General features: G+C 42.8%; 1 protein-coding gene across 2 annotated transcripts; it reads left to right on the forward strand.

Moving 5' to 3' along the window:
* The first annotated feature begins 3,662 nt into the window (after positions 1-3,662).
* muc15 (mucin 15, cell surface associated) lies at positions 3,663-19,566 on the forward strand. 2 transcript variants are annotated; one of them, XM_037096658.1, is made up of 4 exons: positions 3,663-3,731; positions 9,809-10,727; positions 13,742-13,912; positions 17,727-19,566. In XM_037096658.1, exons 2-4 carry the CDS (start codon positions 9,827-9,829, stop codon positions 17,840-17,842), a joined length of 1,188 nt encoding a protein of 395 aa, XP_036952553.1. In that variant the 5' UTR covers positions 3,663-3,731; positions 9,809-9,826; the 3' UTR covers positions 17,843-19,566. The 2 variants fall into 2 exon arrangements, with proteins under 2 accessions (XP_036952553.1, XP_036952554.1); XM_037096659.1 differs by lacking the exon at positions 13,742-13,912.
* The last annotated feature ends 1,197 nt before the right edge of the window (positions 19,567-20,763 follow it).

The following is a 20,763-nucleotide window of genomic DNA, read 5'->3' on the forward strand; positions in this document are numbered from 1 at the left end:
TTCACACACACAGCAGGTTACCATGCAGGTTTCTAGTCAGATCATCAGGATAAGGTCTGGCCTCAGCGTCTTTCTCAGTGACACTTGTGGAGAGGAGGAGGGACATCAGGGAGGGATCGAACCACCAAACATGTTGATCAGAAGTTGGCCAGTCTTTCTTTCTAAGTTATTTTTATTCTCAGTAGGCATTCTATGAGCCGCCTGCAGTGTCTTTTGACTAAATATGTTTACGTTTGACAATAGTTAAGCCCTTGAATAAGATTAAAAAACAAAGTGTTTGATATTCCTCCCCAGAAGGCTGTGAAACAGGCTTTCCACTTTCATGTTGGGAGATAAAATTGACTGTAAGTACAGCTGAACAGTTAACTATGAAATGAAGTCTGAATAATCCAACGTAAAACTAAGGATTTCTGTTAAGAATTTGAGGAGGAGAGTTGTAAGGATTTCTAAAATCCTGCCTGTGGCAGTGTCTGAAGGCAGTAAAAGCCCACTTCAAATACAAACCAATATTCTTTGATATTTCATTCATGGCCGACCCAGGAAAAAACAAAGTATAAAAAATAAATAAATAAAAACATTTCTCACAGAGCAATTTCCACCACATCCTGGGAGTCTTCTCGGGTAGAACTTAAAGTGTGTACTTCTGTGAGGCACTTTTCACAGGGAAGATATTAAAAGTTTGCAGCAAGCAAAACAAAATGCATTATCTCCATCGCTACTTGCGCTACTTGCACTATTTACAGCATGCAGAACAGTTAACTTAAACACACATATGTATCGTGTTTATGGTGGATTAGTACGGAGCCCCTCTAGGGTCACACGGTAGAAAAAGAAGCTGGGCTGTGGAAATCCGTGGGAAGGGATTCGTAAGCCGCGGGAATGGATTCACAGTCCGTGCACATGTTTTTATAATCCATTTAGTTTTTTCTAACATACATACATGCATTCCCCGTGGAGTGCTCTGCCGCCGACCGCACCCAACAAGTGTTTCACTCCAGTTAAATCTGCTGCTAAATCTAGATAAAATTGAATTTACCGGATGGAATCGGTCATCGCAGTCCACGCAAGCTCCACGATTCACTGAAGAACCGAGGAGAGCAGAATCTGTGTGCACAGATTGTGAATCCATTCCCATGGATTTTCACATCCGTTTTTTTTTTTTTCCTACCACGTGACCCTAAAGTGATTTTACTTAATGTGCATCTGCTTTCTTTTAACAAGCTGTTGTGGTGTACAGACCTGGCTTTTCCTCATTCTTTACCCTTAACCATTCTTTACCTTATCTGAATTGTGTTTTTGTTTTCGTCCTCCTTCCTAGCTTTATGTCTGGATTAGAATAGATTAGATGGGCTTTATTCATCCCGCAACGGGGAAATTCAGTGCATGTACAGGAAAAAGAATCAGACAAACACGCATAAAGTTGAATAGAAAATAAACAGAAAGAAAATTTGCAAAAAAACAAACAAGAGAGTGGAAAGTGAGTGTTCAGGTTGCGCTTGAGTTAAACAGTCTGATGGCTGTGGGGATGACTGTCTATTTCTGTGAGAGCAATGTCAATTGCAGATGCCTGACGAGGGGTCCATTATCAGGAATTAATGGACAACATGGAGGTCAGCACTGTAAAATGTGTAGTGGAGGATGGTTTCCACAGTCATTTAGCTCCTGGTAATGGACACCTCATCCAGTGTTCTCCCTCTTATACCATGGTTACTTATCAAGGAAAAAAAAAAACAAAAATAGACCATTAATGCCATTAATGTAGATTTTCTCTGGTTTTCAAATGAAGCTTTTTCACAAGCAACATCGCCATTTTCATGTCAACGCCACCAAGTCTGAGTCTAATAGCTGGAACAATCCTTACAATCACTGAAAGCCCACCTCCAGTCAGTGTTCGTGTCGGTCAGCGGCCTCTAACAGAGAATGGGCGCGTGGTCAGTAGTCATATGTAGTTATTGCCCTTCGCCGTACTAGCAAGATCAACACCACTAGCATGGATTAGCAATAGAACCCAAATAGGCATAAACAAGCAGCATTAATGTTATCAGGATGAATGAGAGCTGTCACTCAAACAGAAGTTGAAACGTGGGGTGCTTCTTAGCTCAGTTGGTAGAGCGGGGTCCCATCTGCAGAGGCTTCGTCCTCGCTGCAGCGTCCCCAGCCTCGAGTCCCGGCCTGGGTGTCCTTTGCTGCACGTCACCCCTCCTCTCATCCTGTTTCCTGTCATATCTGTGCCTGTACTGTCAATAAAGCCACAAAAAGGCCCAAAAAAAAAAGTTTAAAAAACAGAAGTTGCAACCTGTATTGTAGCTTTACTGCCACCAGAGCTATCCTTCCTTCTCTTGCCCGACCAGTTTCTGCTGCTTTTGTGACCTCCATTGGAGGATGACGTGTGATGCCCAGGAAACACAATCTGACGACATGTCATACAACAAGACGAGCTAGCTCAACAGCCGTGTCACCGTCACCGTGAGATGAGTAGTGAATGGGATCTGGCACAAACGCTTGATGCAACTGTTGTGGCGGCTAAACAGTTTAACCAGCTTTTCCAAATCAAACACAGGGTTTTCTCACCAATTTACGACTTGTCCGTGCCTTAGCAGACACTTCGGTTTCCCATTTTGCAGTTTACCTCTAACAGTCCAAGGTACCTCATGCAGCTTGTGTGATTTCTGATATGGAGGAGTCAGCTGATGTCAGTGTCGCTCATTTTGAATACAGGCTATAGCAATGTGAATGGTTTCACTTGAGCTACCTGAGTCGTTCCACAGTATAAAAACAAGTATTCGCCCAGACCATGGCATGATTCCATTTAGCTGCTTCAGTTTCAAAGTCCTGGTTTTGCTTTCACACTGTCATGGACACTGGCATATAATGGAGCAATTGTTTAATGTGAAACCTCTGACAATGCAGAGTGTTTATTTTTTTCAACTCAAATTAATTTCTAAACAATTTGAAGGAAGGACACTTTTCAGATTCATTAACAACTCAAGTGCTCCTTGTTCTTGACTCGCCAGAGCGCGCTAGCTTGGAGAGCCACTTCATCCACCTGACTCCTGGATTCAACCACTTCATGACTCAGTTAACTGAGAAATGAGACAAAAAAAAAAAAAAATAGAAACACAAAATCATCAGGATCATCTGACGTACGGTGCCCGACAGTTCACAAAGTCACACGTCACCCGGTAGCCTGATATAGACCACAGACAAAGGCGTGGATGAAACCCGAGCTCGCCAGCCTCCTTTCTGTTGCCATGACGACAGCAGCCGTTTCCAGTGCCTCGTTGAGAATGAAAAAAAGGGCTCAGAGGACCTGTGGCCGTGGGCTCCACCCACTGGGGGAATTCACGGCTCCAACCTGGCAACCAAAAATCTATATAATCAACTTATTTAAATGGGAACCAAAGCAACTCGTTCGCCAGAGCTCCTCAATCCTCTTACCCTTCACTTTGTCCTTTAATTTATTTCCACCCCTGTCCTGTGTGGCCTTTTCACAGCGTGCTGCTGGACGAGGCTCGGGGCGTGTTGCTGTTACTGGCAGGTGTAGAAGCAGGTTGAGCAGGTTGTTCCCTGAATGCCACTCTGCTGGGCCCTCCTCCCCTCCCCTCCCCTCCCCCCCACCCCCCGCCTCTCTCTCCGGGACGACTGCTGATTCACTCTCACACGTTGGCAGCTGAGTGAAGAGATTTTGTTGCCTGTGCACCTGTTCTCATCTGATATAGCCTAAGAATAAGGTAAGGATTTACTGTGGAAGGATTTGAGTCTTTGTCTTATTTTTCTCAGGAGGCGTGTGGGAATATAAACCGGATGGGTGATTTATTTTGTCTAAAAACATTTAATAAGATTTAAGTCGCTGCTATATTTTTGCGTTGAACTCAAAGGAATCACAAATAGCCCATTTTATTTATAGCGCAAAGACTTCTTTTCCAATTATTCTTATATTTGGCGACCGTAACATGACAACGTTACACCTAAGATGTGTGAGATGTTCAAAATGTGGGTCCTCCTGGCGGTTTTTGCTGCTGCTTTAAGAGAACAAAAACACAACTGATTTTATTTCCAACGTGAAAGTGTGTCACCGACTGCCAAAACATCACAGCAAGTGACATACATTGTGTCTTACATAACCTGAACAGGGGAATGCACACAATGCAGTTACATGTGTTGGAGAAAGTATGTCATCCCAACACAAATACTGTTTATCGGATCATTGTCTGAGCATTTTAATTTCTCATATGGTACTGGGTAGTTTAATCTATAGCAGTAGCTGCTTTTACATGGATAATTATACAGTATTTACTAATAATCAAAATAAGATTGCCTTGTGTGACCTCATTAATCGGAAGACACTGTATGATCCAGGCCTGAAAAAGCCGGTTGGGAGAGGTGGTCTAAACCTTTGATAATACAGTCATAAGGAAAATGTTAGGCCCTCAAAACCATGTAAACTTAACATGAACCATGTAGAGCGGATCGTTTCTGTCCTGTCGGAATAAATGTATTCCTTCTGCGCAACTTTGCACAATTTAGGGGTCATGAACAAGTTTCTAGGAGGTAACAGCAAGTGTACTGTACTCACAACAAGTATCACGCAAAACAATACAAATACTGGCTTCCATGATCAGCCAGCATGTTGTTGCTCGGACCACTTACTTACCGCACGAAATTCTGTCTAAAGAATTACAGTTTTGCGAAATGAGTTCATGTCAAATTTTCGAGAATTTCACATCATTGTCATGTTTCACAAATTTTAAGATATTTTTATTTACATATACTGTCAGTAAAAAAAAAAAAAAAAAAAAAAAAATCTAAAAATGTGATCCTTTAAGGGCATTTGACAAAGCAGGTTTCCCATAGAGCAGAACAAGCCAAGTTCTATATATATATATAAAAACAAATTAGTCGCTTGTGACTAGACCCGATTTGATTTTGTCAAAAAAATTATAATCTGATCAAATGCTCGGGTGCATGTAAATACACATCTTCCAATCTTTTGATCCACTCAGGTTGAAGATATATTGTCTGTGTACCTGCAGGGTCTGCATCATATTTTAAAAAAAACTGATCTGATTTATATGTAATCTGAAAAGTAACTGTTAACCACAGCTGCTTAACAAGTGTATTGGAGTACAATATTTTCCGATTTAACTGTACTAAAGTGGAGGTATATAGAGGCATAACATAGAAAGTACAGGGCCCTCAAATCTGTTAGTGCAGTACTTGAGTAAATGTACTTAGTTATATCCAACCCCTGCTTTGGAATCTGATTCTGTCTGACACAAGTTTTACGACGCAGTAAATGTACAACATAATTTGAAGTTTATTAATAGGTGACAACAACACAGGTGAACTTTAAACAAACTGAGTGATTCACAGTGTAAATGTCAGGTAATTAGTGCCTGCATGTGGGCTGAAGGAGCTCACAGTGTGTATTTGTGTGTCTTTAAGTCTGTGTGAGTGCGTTTATGTGGGACTGAAGTCACGGCTGACGGAGCCGTGGAGGTGATGGCTGCTGCAGTCTCCGACAGAGCAGCTGAGTGGGAACTCTTTTCAACAGAGAGCGAAGGGTCGCAGAGAAACATCTCCGGCTGTTTCTTCGACCCGCCCCGGCACGGAGACTCTTTGGTCGGACAGTGATGGCCAAACACCCGCTCAGCGGGGCGGGCGGTCTGCTGCTGTATTTTCCGCAGGCAGGTGGACTTTTGTTCCACGCAACCGCACGTCAACGCGATGATGGATGTGAGGATATTTTTATTCTAGACAGGAAGTGACATGTTGGGTTCACACAAAACAGGAATCACTGGTTTGACATTCCACAGCTCACACCAGCCACGAAACATTTGTCTTGGGCAGCTATGGATGAATATCGGTCACCCGCAATGTGTCTGAGACAAGATACTGATCATAACCTGTGTGATCTTAAATATCACCCATGTGCACATCTACACAGTACAAATCAAAACACACCGGTCATATTGATCGCCATGTTAAACTGGTTCTGCAGTGAGTCAACAGTATGTTATGAGTCACACTGGTTAAAAACATGATCATGATTGTTATACATGTATGTGTGTGACGCCTGCTTCTTGTGGTCTCGCAAACAAAACAATGAAATCAAAGCATCTAGTTTGAGGACATTGTGAAACAGGGCGTGATCATAGGAGTTATTTTTACTGGTTATACAACCACCATTGCTCATGAAAATCTTTCTGACGTGACACAGGAAGAAGTATTTAGTCATGAGGTAATGTTTTAAAGCTTTATTTTCATTATGTTGAACGTCTCTCAGAAGTTACAGCAACAGTACAGAATTGCAGATTTTTGGGGGGTTTGAACATTATTGGAATCAGTTGGACAACACATCCTTATACCTCAGCCGCTCAATAGTTTGATTGCCAGTGACTTCCAAAATGACCATATCACTGTCGCATGTTGCAGCGTACCAGTGAGGCGTACCGAACCTTTGTCATACAATCACAGTTTATTTGGGTTAAGGCAAGAAAACTATTTGGTTACCAACGTACCTGCGTACTAACCCGCCACCTGAGTAAAAGTCCTGTACTTGCTTAACCCCATCCATCCCCAACCTTCTCCCAATGCGGACTTGTTGCTCTTTATACATACTTTAGTCTACTGACTTCCTTCTTTGCTGCTGTATTAATTACTGGGGCCACTAGAGGGCGCCACGTAACAAGCAACGTAAATACGGGCTGTTTTAAGTTCCATTCACAGTCGAGCTATGTGGTCGTCGTGTGAGATAATGTCGAGTCAACAAGACATTTTCACGTGGAAATCTTATATGAAACATCTCTAAATTGATAATGTATCATTAAGATACAGACAGAACATGTGGGGAGAGAAGGGAATGAACTTCGTCACGCGTCCTATGCCCCCAAAACATGTCTGATGATCTCTGATGTTCATTGTATGACAGAAAACTTCTTCATTTCGTAACACGACATAGAACTGTAATGGTAAGAGTGGCATTTACACTTCAAATGTATTTAATTTGTAGAGTTATAACTATTCTCTTTATAAAATTCTGCAACTTAGAAAAAAAAACGTTCAACTTAAAGCACTTGTTTATCCAGAAGACTCCCATGTTTTTCTGTCAGCACAGTGTGGCAGATACCCAACAATACAACACCAGATGAAGATATGACGTCACATTTCTTCATCAAAATGTGTTCTTACATCATCCCAGTAAGGCCCAGAGAAAGCTGTACATTTGTTGCTCTTAGACAACCCTTAGCAAAAAGTAGTATACTTGAAGGTCATTTTATTAAGTGTGCTTGAGTATAAGTATAAGTATAGCTATGGACCACATACTTGTAGCATACTAGAAAGTATACTAATTTAATACTTCTTCAGACCAAATTGGAACATTTTAAGCTTATTAAAGTATACTTTATAAGGTCATGTTAAGTTTACAGAAGTACTTTTTCAAGTATAAAATAAGTACACTCATCTATATACTACTAGTGTACTAAGTATATACTTTTAGTCCACATTTTAGTTTATTAACATGTAAGTTTATAACAGGGGTAATACCTCAATGCAAATGTGTGTAGTGAAAAACATTTTTACTCTGTTAACTTAAATGTAAGCACAAGTCAATGACTTGACCTTCATCTGCACTTAGATCAAGATATACTAAGATATACTATTAGTACTTGTAATTTGGCAAGAGATTCACCAGTTACTACCATACACACCAACAACTTAACAGACACTCATGGTGCCAACATTTTTATCATCTTTGTTAACTTGACACAATTTAACCACAGAACAAGGATGTGATTTAACCCATAACCATCTTACACATCATCTTATTCACAACCACATTCACAAACTATAATTACACCAATGACAACAGAATACCCAAGAGTCTTTGCGCCACAGTCCACAAGGGGCGTTACAGTGTACTAAAGTACAAGTATAAGCTTTAGTATTAAAGTATAACTGTAAGTCTAAGTATTAATATACTCAGTCTTAGACTATTCTTTATACTTTTCAGTATAAGTCAAGTATACTTCACTACACTTTTCTTATGTATATAAAATATAGTACATAAAAAGTACACTTCAAGTATACTGCCTCAGTTTAAGTATAAAATAAGTATACTTGTGGTACACTTTTTGCTAAGGGAATCGAGACAGCAACTCCCATGATTGTGCCTCTTTCGTGTTTAAAGCGTGGATTCAAACTTCAGAAGATCCAGTACACTCTATTGCTGTGCCAAATTTCCCCAAATGAATGCAGAATTAAGATTCAAAGTGCTGAACTTTAATCTCTCGGTGCGAAAAAACAACAACAAAAAGACCAGTTTGAATCCGATTTATGATTCTCACTGTTGCAGCTTTGTAAGCTCTAAATTGTTCCGCCCCTCCCTCCGTCTGGGTTGATTAAGCCATTTGCTTTAATTATGTGCTTTTAGCGCGGTACAATCAGCAAACTTGAGCCGTTTGATTGCTCCTGCATTCACACGGCTGGCTGCGCCATTAGAATCCCACAGGTTTCCCATTTATTCCCCGCAGAGCAGAAAAAAACAGAAAGTGGCAGCTGCGTGGACGACGAAGAAGCTTGTTAAGAACTGATGCTGACAATACGATCGCCTGTCTCCATCTTTTGGAGGTGTGAAATGGGTGAGACGTGCATTGCACCTCTTCAGCAATCCCAATACACGTTGCTAAGACGAAGGATGGCTTTGATTGCATAAGGAGATGAATCAACAGAAATTAGTTCTCTCCATTTTGTTTTCAATCACTCGCGCCTTTATTGGCTCGTTACAGTGCACCTAATTTGCTTTGACAGAAATGTGAAATCCCCGGATTTGCATGCTCAAACCTCGGTCGCTGCGGGCCACGGCGCTGTTAACGGAGCCCGCTTGCTCTGCTTATGAGAAATAAGCTCCGAACAAAGCAACCGATCAACAAAGTGACTCGCAGAGAGAGTGCCCTGCAGGGAATAACTCGAGCTGCAGTCATTTGTGTACCGGAGTGAAGCCGTGGGGAGAACACATCGCTCACAGGGCACATGTGTAACAAGCCCCTGATGTAGCAGCCGGGGACGTCGTGTTTCTGATGTCGTGGCCCGCGTTCGCCATCAGCTGAGCGGTTCTGCTCAAACGCGGGAGGTGGGACAGGTTCAGTCGTTCGAGGATTTTCATCATGACTCGTGTCAGTGCAGCTGGTGTAGCGGGCGATTTTGTGCTCGTGGAAAATAGGTACAAGCAGAGATGTCTTGATGGATGTCGAGTCTTTGCGTGTGGTCGGGGGGGCGTTTAAAGGCTGTGAGCACAAGTTGAACACCTGTGGCGCCATCCTTCCTGTAGGTGCTTGCGCAGGGCAGGTGGTAAACAGACTATCTTATCTGGGAGAGAACGGAAAAGCAAAAAAAACAAAAAGACTTTTTCCTTCAAGTTTCCATTTGAAGGAGATACATTTGTGTGCAGTGGCCATTCTCTTTATGTTTTTTTTTCACTTAAAATTACAAGGCAAGGACTTTCAATCATTACATTCAGATCATTATATTGGAGTATCTTTCCATCTGTAATGTGCAGAAAACATATTTATAGTAATTGATGGAATAGGGTTAGATAGGGTTAAAATCCATGTGATTAAATGGCCACCATACTCATATACTCATCATTTGTCTTCAAGCCATAACGTGATCTGTATTCATTAGTGAGCATTCACATCTGAGCTACTATCACAGTATGTGAATCTGAGCCAGCTCAACTATTTGGCACTTCGGATGGTATTTATTTCGAGAACTAAAAGAATGTTTTATGTTCTGTCTTGTGTTTCAGAGTGAAACCGAAGGGAAAATGAAACTGAATCTAAGGATCGCAGCGGGCCTCCTTCTGCTCGTCCAAACCTTCCACACGGCATCGCTCCAAAATTCAACCGACTCTCCGGGACGGACAATTCTGAGAGAATGGCTCCGTGATCTACCCAAAAATAAAGCTGAAAGTCACGACACGGCGGTCCCTGGAGTGGACACGGAGTATGATCAGGGCGCTGATGTAACTGCTGCGGAGGCGGGTAATGATTACAGCAGTGGGATAACATCTGGCTCCATGGCAGAATTTAAAGAAGAAGGAGACAATGTGCCCAGCCAGGATGATGATGCTAATGATGGAGCTGATGATCTGACTGCTGTCAACACCACCGTGCCTCCCACGAACCCAAATGTTACAACCCAGGACCCCGAACTCCCAGACGCCACTGTTTCTCCATCCAATGCAACTACAGATCTTACAAACTCGAGCTCGATCAACGCGACAGAAGCCGAGGAGGAGTTTAATACCACCACCATCGCCACCACCACCACCAAGACTCTTCGACACTCCACCGGCTCTCCACATCACTCCCACCACACACATATTCGGAAGACGACCTCAGCTCCGGGGGGCAACGCTACGCGGGGATCCACGACGAGAGACGAAGAGACATGGACGGCCAATGCAACGGATTCAACAAACACGACGGCTGTGACAACCACAGTGGCGCCAGAGATGAACGGCACGTCAGCCTCGTCCTCGACTACGACAGCCTTGTCATCGTCGACCCCGGCGACGCCAGAGATGCACAGCACGTCAACCGCGTCTTCGCCCACGACAGTCTTCTCATCGGAGACCACAGATACGAGCACCACGACTCAGACCGTTGCCGAGAGGGCCAACAGGACAGACGATGGTTCGGCCTCAGGGGGAAATCCAGAGAGAGGTACGGCTGCAGTTTCAAGTGTCACAGTAGCTGCCGCGCATTTTTCTCTTTGCCCGGAAAAAGTGCTTTGTGTGTGTCGCCCCAGCAGCGTGACATCACTTTAAGAACAGATGTTAGAAAAAAAAGTAACTTTCAGGTTAGGGTTTGAGCAAAGAGCCAACCAAAGAAGCACAAAATCCTTTACAGGTTACCTTCAGAGACTTGTTTTGAAGGCGTGCTCCTTATATCACTGTCACGCCTCGCTTTTTTTCCGCCCTTTCCCTGACCCACATTTGCCTGCATCTATTCTCCCACTGGCAGAGGACAATCGCCCCTTCTTTCAAAGGAAAAGGCTGGTTTGGGTTTCAGGTGCTATCGATGTGGCCTCTATGAGTGAGGGGGTCTGTTACAAGCACCTTTTCAGCAGAACAATGAAACCCTTTTAGTGGCAGAAAGGCCCGAAAGTGGGACCGGGGTCAAAGATACTTGCGCTGCCTCTTTGCGGGGGCGTGAGACTAGTCTTTGGTGTCGGCCACGAGATCAAGTAGATAAGGGACGGAAGAGGCTGCCCGTCATATGCACTAGCGTAAGTCCATCTTATCTAACAACTCGAGAAGCAACTTTTCCTGCGAAACACATGTGGGCGAGCTCGCCGCTGAGCGGGAGAGAAAGGGCCTTCAGAGAGCTGGCGCGAGGCTGAGATTAAAATAAAACTCACATCACATGGACAGATGTGACAGCAGGACGTAACGCTAACAGATGACGGCAATAAACTGTGGGAAAACAGTTGTGAAACTGTGGGTAACACGGGGAGGGAAAAAAAAAAAAAAAAAAACTGCTGCTCAGTCACCATGACAGGCACAGCGTGTGCACAGAAACTGTACAAAAGCTCAAGACCGCCGAGCGGGGATAAACATCGAGTCTATAAATATGAACATACAAGACAACTCTGCTTTACTGACATCAGCAAATACAAATATCCAACTACTACAGCAGGGGGACATAGCTTTCAGGATGGCGTCAGGCGGCAGAGCCTACAGGTTAACGTCTCAGTCACACTTTGACCAACAGTTCAGTGGGAGCTGCTCGTTACAACATCATTCATTTTCCTACTTACTACTAAGTAGTAGTAATACATGTTTAGGCAGTCTATACAATAGTTGTTCAACCATTTTTAGCCCAATCAAATCAGAGACTCAGCACTAGAGGAAATGTCCGGGGGTCACCAAAGTCAGTAGGTCCTCGGGGGAGGGTGGCTACCTGCGGCGATTGTCACAGTAAACCTGTCCAGTAGCTGCTGAAGTATATCAGACACCACCATTCGCTAAACTAGTGCCACAAAAAACTTTTTTAACAAGGGACTGGGATCTGGGTTATGTCATTTTATTTGCATGTATTTGCATTTTTGACTGAATCTTTGGCAAATGACAATATATTTTTAAAACTTTAAGATCTCATCACATAAGTGGCATAGATAAAAAAAAGAATCTCTAATGTGTGACTGACATGGTTTTTGCAAGAAAAAAAGACATGCAAAATTAAAATCCTTAAAATGGCGCTTTTTTCTTCTCCATCATGAATGAAAAGGCAAATATTTTTCATTTTTATACATTTAACTGCTGGAGACAAGATGTTCTCAGTGTGTGTTCACTGGAGGGCTCAACTCCACACATCATGGTTGTATGGAGCTGTATCAACCTGGGCCCTATTTTTACAAGTTTGAGTGTGAAAATGATCCACACTGACCAAAAGTGTTGCCGAAATTTTTGCCGAAAACCAACATTTTTGCGACTGACGGACTGAGCTTGTTTTTCTAAAGTGTCTGACAATGGTAATGAAGCTACTCTGGAGATAGACCTGTTTCATAGTCCCACAAACACAAGCCTCGTTCAAGGAGCTTTAAAACAGATTTCCAATAAGCACGGAGATAATTTCCTCTTCCAGTAATGAATGTGAAAACAGCCCTCCAGTGTCGACCTCTGCAAAGTGGAACTCAAACACTCAACTGTAAGAACAAGAACAAAACACACCGATATGTTGAACCAACACTGAAATGAGAGGGGGTAAATATGACAATATCTCTACTTAAAATGGCTCCCTAGCGAGAACAATAATACCTCCTCTGATATCTGATAATGTCTGCTCTCCAAGAAGTGTGGAAAAAGGCAGCAAAAGAAAACAAAACTGGAACACACTGAAATTGAACGCTCCTTCGGTTCAACTTGCCCCGAGGTGAGGGGTAAATTGATCCTAGCAAGTGGGTAAATTGAGCCATTTGTAGATAACCGGAGCCGCTGAATTATGTATATGTGAGCCCTGATAAAACGAGAATGTAGTTTTTCTATGTCAAAGGATATTGAAAACAATTCTGTCACTTTCACACGCCGCCTCTTCGCCGAACACGAGCTGTGAAACAGAGGAAGGGGAGAAAGTGACTTTAATTACATCTTGAGCGAACTTCACCCTTGCGTTCGCACATCAGAACAGTCGCCGTTCGAGGCGAAGAGGTCAGAGCAGGTCCGGCTCGTTAGTGGAAGGCTGCCGTCAGTCTGCGTGGGCCGCGGCGTCTATCACACTCGGCGCTCGCCGCGCCCGTACAGCTGTCGGAAACGTGCGAGCGCGGATGCTAATGTGTGCAGGTAGTGATTAGCTCGACGGTTATGCATAAATGAACCATGGAGGACTAATGTAATGTTCACTCACACGTCACCTTATCGAGACAACGAGCGCGGCGTGTCGCCTTAAAATATTCAAATGTATTCCAGATATTATAATGATTTTGCCATGTTAATTGCATTAATTATCGCGGCGCAATTAGACAAATCTGAACAGCTGACTAATTAGGGTGTGTATCTATGCAGAGTGCTGCCACTGGAAACACAATTTCGGAAAAAAAAAATAAAAAAAATGGCTTTCCAGCCATAATTATCTGACAATTAACCCGCAAAGACATCAGCTGATAAAAAATGATTCGAATGTTGACACAATTATTTATTACTCTCTCCCGCTCCCCTCCACCACCACCCCGGGTGAAGGCCTGGAATCGGATCCCCACAGGAGTAAAAGGAACGGAGCGTGGGGGGCGGTGCTGGGGACGGCGGTGGCGGTGGCCTTCGTGGGACTGGTGGCCTACGTCATCCTGAAGCGGAAACACCAGAAGGGATTCACTCACAGGAAACTGGTCGAGGAGTACCCTTCAGATCCAGGTACGTGACCTTCGTCGCCCCCCTTTTGCAATAAACGCTAAACTTTCTGGCATTTCAAAAGGAAAATCCACCCCAGGACGCGTTTAATTACACTGCTATCTGCGACTGCCTGATCAAGGCTTAATTAGGTTGCCGGTTTGATCCGGCAAAGTTTTTGCGTATATTAAAAAACCCCTCTGGTTGGAGGGCGGCAGATTGCAAACTCTCGACTAAAGCTGTGTAGGAAAAAATAATGGACTTCACGCTGCCTCGACACAGCGTGATGACAGTTATCGTTGCTACACAGTTGTTTTGCCATATGACTTTTTTTTTTTTCTACACACGATTTTTACACTTCCCGGTCCAGTGTGCAGGATTCAGGTCTGGCCCTCATGCATGCAGGGTTTTTTACATTTATTTTGGAAACAAGGTTGTAGAGGAAAACGACGTCCATCCATTTGAACGCACCTGAAAACACACAACACGACTGTTCAAGTGCAGGTAAACAGGAAGCAGGACGTTTACTCTGTGGTTGGTTGGTTGGTTGCTTAGTAACAGACAATACTATAAACAAGGCAGGGCAATGTGACTACTCTTCCTGGATGATTTTGTTTTTATTCAAATATTATCGGCAGCTGTTTTTTTGTCTTTTTTGCCATGGTTATATTTTCCAGAGATGGGAAGTTATGATGTAAAACTACATGAATAGATTCTTCAGGTATCTGTTGAGTACTTATTTGACTGACAACTCTTTAATTTAACTCCACATTTTAACACAGATACATATGGAAGCCTTGAGGCAGACATGAATTGTGTGACATCAGTTATTTTCTCTCCAAGGGGTATACAGAGAAATAACATTGAACAAATGAGCATTAAGACCGCCTTCCTGATGAGCTTCACAACGACGTTGGGTGTCTTTCCAAGAATCTCGGATTCTGCCGTCTAGATGTTAACGCTGAAAATGGAGTTTCTGAATATCTTCATCCTGAGTTTTTCCAGAAAGCCTCTCTTCAGTTACCTAAAATACGACAGGTCAAAACCCGTAGAAAAAAAAAGTTTTAAGAAATACCTGTGTACATGGGTACAGGGCCTTGGTGACGTCTAGTGGTGAGTTAACCATCTGCACATCCCTTGATCCACCCTCCTCTACGGTTTGCTCTAAAAACTGTGAAAAAAAGGGAGTTCCTATTTAGAGCAAGTGTTTGGTTTGTCTGTTCTGGACTACTGTGGGGACATGGCGGACTCAGTGGAAGAGGACCAGCTCCTTCTATGGGTATAACACACCCCAGAAACACAACAGTGTCTAAGCTTCAGGTGATTATACACTAATGGAAGCATAATCATGGATACGATATTTCATTTCTGGCGATAAATCTCTCAGAATCCAACACACTGGACCATTCATTTCTTTTTAATGGATTAAACAAGAGAGATAAAACATGTTAACTGGTGAGCTTTAAACATCCTTGTAGGCAAATTTGTCACCCCTGGTTCCGAAGCGGAAACGAGAGCTGTATCGATCTCCTCATCTAATTCTCAGCAAGGAGGCAAATAAGCGCATTTTCCAAACTGTTAAACTTTTCCTTCAAGCCCTCAGTTACCCCTCGCTCTCTCTCTCGTTCCCCCCTCTCTCTCTCTCTCTCTCTCTCTCTCTCTCACACACACACACACACACACACACACACGCACGCTCACAACTCCATCCTGCTTTTAATAAGGTAACCTCACCATGCAAAATAGGATCATGCACTATGACAGTCTGCAATTTGTCTCATTCTTGCCGTGAGCCCAGCGGCAGACAGCGGTTTGTTCCCACAGTCCTCCTCTGCTCCACTGCAGCAGGCACGGCCGAATCTTTAAGATGCGTCAGATTACATCCTGAAGAGACGCTCTGTAGGCTCATTTCACACGTGTGTTCTTAAATGCTCGAGGAGCAACAGGGAGCCTTTCAATGGGAATGAATCGCTTGAAAGCAATCGTCATATTACTTTAACAACACAGAGGGTATTATTCAATACTGCTAATACAGCTGTTATTGACCTGAATGCTACAGTTACTAGTAAATTACCAAGCTTGTAGTCTAGAGTAGAATTGCTGATCTCTGAAGACCCTTTTATTATGTCACAGATAAAATAAAATGAATGTAGAATAGCAAAAAAGGGTTTAAAGGAAACCTGTTGTGCTTTCTTTCTTTCCCTCAGTGTTTGCTATATATTCTTGCGTATTAAAAAAAAGGTCTTGAGAGTTAAAAAGTCCAAAGTCCACACCAACAGAAGCTCCTCTCTCCCACAGAAAAAACTGCTCCTGAAACGCCTCGTCAGTAGTCTTTCACTTTAACCCTGTGACATCATGCTGAGCCACCATGTCGCGATGATGCTCTGTTGGTGTTATAGGTGCTCAGGTGTGTGTGAGCTGACCAATCAGAGCAGACTTGTGAGGAGGGGCCTTAAAGAGGAGCCCAAACATAGAGTTTTAGACAGAGGGGGAATACCGTGTGAGATACACAGAGAGAATAAAAAAACAGTGATTTTTGACCATTAAAGCATATGAACGTATTCTGGAACGTATCCTTAGGTGCTACGTCTCCTTTAAGAGAAAAATGATGTTAATTACATTTAAAATCATCGACGACTCTGATGACATATTTTCTTTTTTCCTCTAGTGGACTGGTGACCCCTTCTCCTTCTTCTCTGAGCTGCAGTTGTTATTTTGTATTAAGTGTTAAGTGTTGCCACTTACCCTCAATCTGCCTTGTTTACTTCTGTCTCAGCCAGGTTTAGTGGTTTCCCGCATCCCCCCCCAAAATCACTTTCAAAAAGCTCTTTATAATGGATGTGAACCTGTTGCATTCAGCTCCCTTAGGTGCAGAGAGGACAACGATGACTCAACAGGAATGATGTTTATTCAGGAAAAAGCAAAAAAGAAGCTTTGCGCGATTCATTTCTTTGAATTTTGGTCCAAAATAGAGGCCCATCAAGGGTAAACTCCTTCTCTGATTCTGATGGATTTTTTTTGCGGGAAAACAAATTAAAAGACAGTACAAAATTGGACCGTAAATAAATCAATAAGATGTTGGATTGTCTGTGTTTGGCCGGTTATGTGTGGGAATAAGAACATTACAGCCCAAAACAACAAACAAGACACAAATACTGTAACTGTAGGATTATAACAGCAGTAAAAGTGTTATAGGGTGGATACTTCCTTCAACACCATGCTAAGTCACAATTCAGAAACACTTGATGTGATTTAAGTACCTCTTAGTGCAAAGCCTCCGTTTGAGCTTGAAGGTTGAGGGTTCATAAAAGAGACATTTTTTCATGAAAATTAATCATCAGGAAACCAGAAGGTGCATGATTGTCCTCCAAAAACTCCCAAATTTCTGTCCACTTTGAAAATGTTTCAACCTGTGAAAAAGACTGAATTGTTGAAAGAACATGGCAAAGAGCAGATAGAATAATGTCGAGTCAGAGGGAGAACTGTCAATAGAGACCACTCTGTTATTTTAATCTGTAAAGCATGTTAATTACCCTCTAGTTTTACATATGCCTAAACATTACTATAGTGTTGACTCATGTAAATGTCATGCCTGATTACAAAAGCAACTGTATATAAGCTGGGCAAAGCAATCCATTTTTGGCGGACAATCATTTTTTTTCCCCCAACCAGACCGTAATGAGTAGTCGGTGCAGAGCACATCCATCTTTTGGTTCAGTCCAATTGTCGACTTAAAGGCAGTTTTTGAATTATTAGATCTGTTGTATACAGGAATGAGGCTTTAAAAATGACAAGATCAATCGTACAAATGTTTAATGTTAACATGTCTCATCTCTAGTTCTCAGGTTGGACAACGGTGAACCTTTGGACTTGAACCTGGGTGGGTCGGCCTATTACAACCCAACTCTCCAGGGGGACAGCATCCAGATGAGCAACCTTCCCGGACGCCGCTAAAAACCGGAAAGACTCTCCAGACCGAAGTCGTGTGCTCCCATGAGAGAACGTCTGCCAGCCGTGCTCATTGGCATTTGATAGGAGTGTGGAGTTTTGTACATAAATTACAATGGATATTACAACTGAGTTTGTAAAGGTCTGTTGTCAGATGCTTAAGTTAGATTATGAATTGTTTTGAGTAGATTTAATGCATTGAAACAGAGGGATCGCTGAAGGCAATCTATGTGAACTACACTGAAACAGCCAAAATTAACTGTCAGCCATTTATGTATGTTGCCAAAGAGGATCCAATGAAGTCTTTTCCCCAATGAAGAATATGCTTTGCAGGCAATGACGGACGTAAAAAAAAAAAAAGAGAAAAAGATTTTGCTATAAGCTTTGTTTTAATTCTGATTATTTTTGCGTGGATAGGCGCCGCAAAATGGTGTTAAAGACAATCAAAGACAATTTGCATATGATCATATCAGCTAAAGGGAAGAAACGCAGCTCCTGCTGATGCAGAACATTTGTTGCTCTGCAGCCTAAATAACAAACGACACAGCTGGCCCGCTGGGGCCTTTGAAACAAAATCCAGAAGCCATGGCGAACAATAACATTATCCATATCAGCTATCACCTGCTGTTACAGCATGTGGAAGGCAATACGAAGTTAAATTCGAACTGTGCCTTCTGATATTCCACAACTGGCAGTCGCAGCCGCAGCCAGAGAATTGAACCGTCAAACCAAAGACTTTGCGTTTGTTTTTCTACACCAGCGAGGGAGGCACAGGGTGGCTGGGTGCTGTTTTGTTATTCATAGACTGAGGTTTTGGTATTCAGGAAGGGAGTTGTGTATTTGGTCCTAGCACTACTCAGTAGCAACAACTATATCATCATAATGTACTGCTTAAATCTTCTGACCTCCAGGTGTCCAAACAGAGGTTCCAGCTCCACGCGGCGACTCGCCGCGTGCACCTCGGAGAGTTACATAGCGTTTACCCGCTGCATGCTGAGAGCGAAATTAGAGTATGTACCTGATGCAGCATATTTGAAAACTTTTATTATTATTTTTTTTGGTTTGTTATTCTTCTGCTTTGAGTTTGCTTTAACTTTGAGTGACAACCTTCAGCAAGAAAAAGTGTCTCCTTTTTTTTTTTTTTTTCTTTTCGACTGAGAATGTATTTGCGGGCAGGGAGGGAATAGGTATAGGGATTAACTCCACTCCCTTGTCTTTGATGCCTTTGTATGAAAGAAAATCTAACAAGAATTCATAATTGAGCTTTCTTATTTTTGTATAATACATATATGTATACATATAAACACTTCTATATCTGTAAACGTGAAGAAAATCCATCCAGAAAATCCATCTCCCTGCTCCCTCGGTCCTTTCACTCATCATTACTCGAGTGGAGCGCACGCTAGATCAATATGCGTCCTTATTATGATTGATATGTGCCTCGGCCCGGCCCCGTACGGCCAACAATAACCCGGAGACGTGTGATTTCTTTCGGTACGTGACAGGCAGGGCGGGTCTGCCTTCCTTCCTCGCTCTAATTTCAGGCATCAGTCAGCGCGGGAGGGATTCTGTCTGGCTGAGAGAGAAAGAGGAGTTTTGTGTTGCAGTGTTAAAGAACCGCTGCTGCAGATGGATAATGAGAGACTTCCGCATTGGTTACCACTGCTTGAGAAATGTAATGGAACTTGACGATGCCTCAATAAACAACCCGATCTCCCCCAGTCCCCCCCCCCCCCTCCAAAAAAAAAAAGCTTCCACATGAGTTCTTCTATTCAAGATATAACAGGAATGGCTCTGTATGCGGATGTACACACACTGTTTGTTCGGTATCAAGAAACATGTTTGCACAAGCGGCGGTTTGCTTCATTCATCACAAAAAACGTGCTCTGTGGAGAGATTGTGCCTGTTTTAATTAAGCACAGCAATTAAGGCCGTGAGTGTTTGGCAGGGTGCTGGAATCAATTAGCAGGCGGCGAGCGGTTGCTAAAGAATGTACACATTTCTTTGGGGGGGTATTGGCAGGTTAATTCACACTTCCAGCTGAGCCCCAAATTAATTCCGATGAAATTAAAAGATTGCTATCTAAATTGAGGCTATGTCAAATTTATTATGGGCTGAATCTGAATCCGTTTTCTGGGAGCTAACTCGCTCGGGAATTAGTTTAACCTATAAGATTAGTCTGTTGTAATAACCCCAAATCAGTGTCTCTTTATCAGATCAGCCCCGACAACAGTTAAACGGTCAACGGTGCGTTGTGCTGGAATCCTGTGATTTTTAATGAACATGGGGCCTTTACGTCCGGGTGCAGGCTGAAGATGGGGGTTTGTTCAGAAAATAAAAAAAGAGTTCCACAATTAGTTGGGGAAATGATCTGTGCACTGTGATTTATTATTATTTTTTTTTTTTTCTTTGCTAAGACATCAGCATGTGTCATTAGTCTTAGCTAAAAGAAAGAAATATAGGTTATTCATGCATTTTTCGGTCACATTAGCACCCAGAATCTTGCCCCCTCCCCAGGGTGAGTGAATTTTTGGCATCGACTTACATGTGATCGGTGCAGTATCTCTGTGGGCGAGCGCTAAAAATACTTCCTAATATCACTTCAGTTCCAACAGCCACACAGGCAATATCGAGGTGGGTGTGTGACACTGGTGGCCATTGCTTATTCCCCTCTGTGTTCGAGCGCTCCTCATGTACGCCGTGCTGTAAATCATGAGGTGGTGCTCTGAGATTACAGGAATACCTGCTGCTGATGTGAGTTTTGATAGTTTGTCACTGAGAGGCAACGCACACCAAGGGCTTTAATGAGGTGCTGATCACCGACGGGAGGCAAGAAAGTGAAAGTGTGTCACGCGTTCTGGCTCCACACGCAGTTTTTCTTGATTTAGATGTTTTTTTTTACCCCTCAGGCCTTCAAAATCAAGACA

The sequence above is a fragment of the Acanthopagrus latus genome, chromosome 4 (genome assembly GCF_904848185.1).
Source record: "Acanthopagrus latus isolate v.2019 chromosome 4, fAcaLat1.1, whole genome shotgun sequence".
In the NCBI taxonomy this organism is placed as follows: Eukaryota; Metazoa; Chordata; class Actinopteri; order Spariformes; family Sparidae; genus Acanthopagrus; species Acanthopagrus latus.

Bases quoted from the DNA above. Each gene is read 5' to 3' on its own strand.
- muc15 (XM_037096658.1), top strand. From the start codon at position 9,827: ATGAAACTGAATCTAAGGATCGCAGCGGGCCTCCTTCTGCTCGTCCAA. The intron at 10,728-13,741 runs GTACGGCTGCAG...CCCCGGGTGAAG, and splicing joins AGGGGGAAATCCAGAGAGAG to GCCTGGAATCGGATCCCCAC. The intron at 13,913-17,726 runs GTACGTGACCTT...TCTCATCTCTAG, and splicing joins GGAGTACCCTTCAGATCCAG to TTCTCAGGTTGGACAACGGT.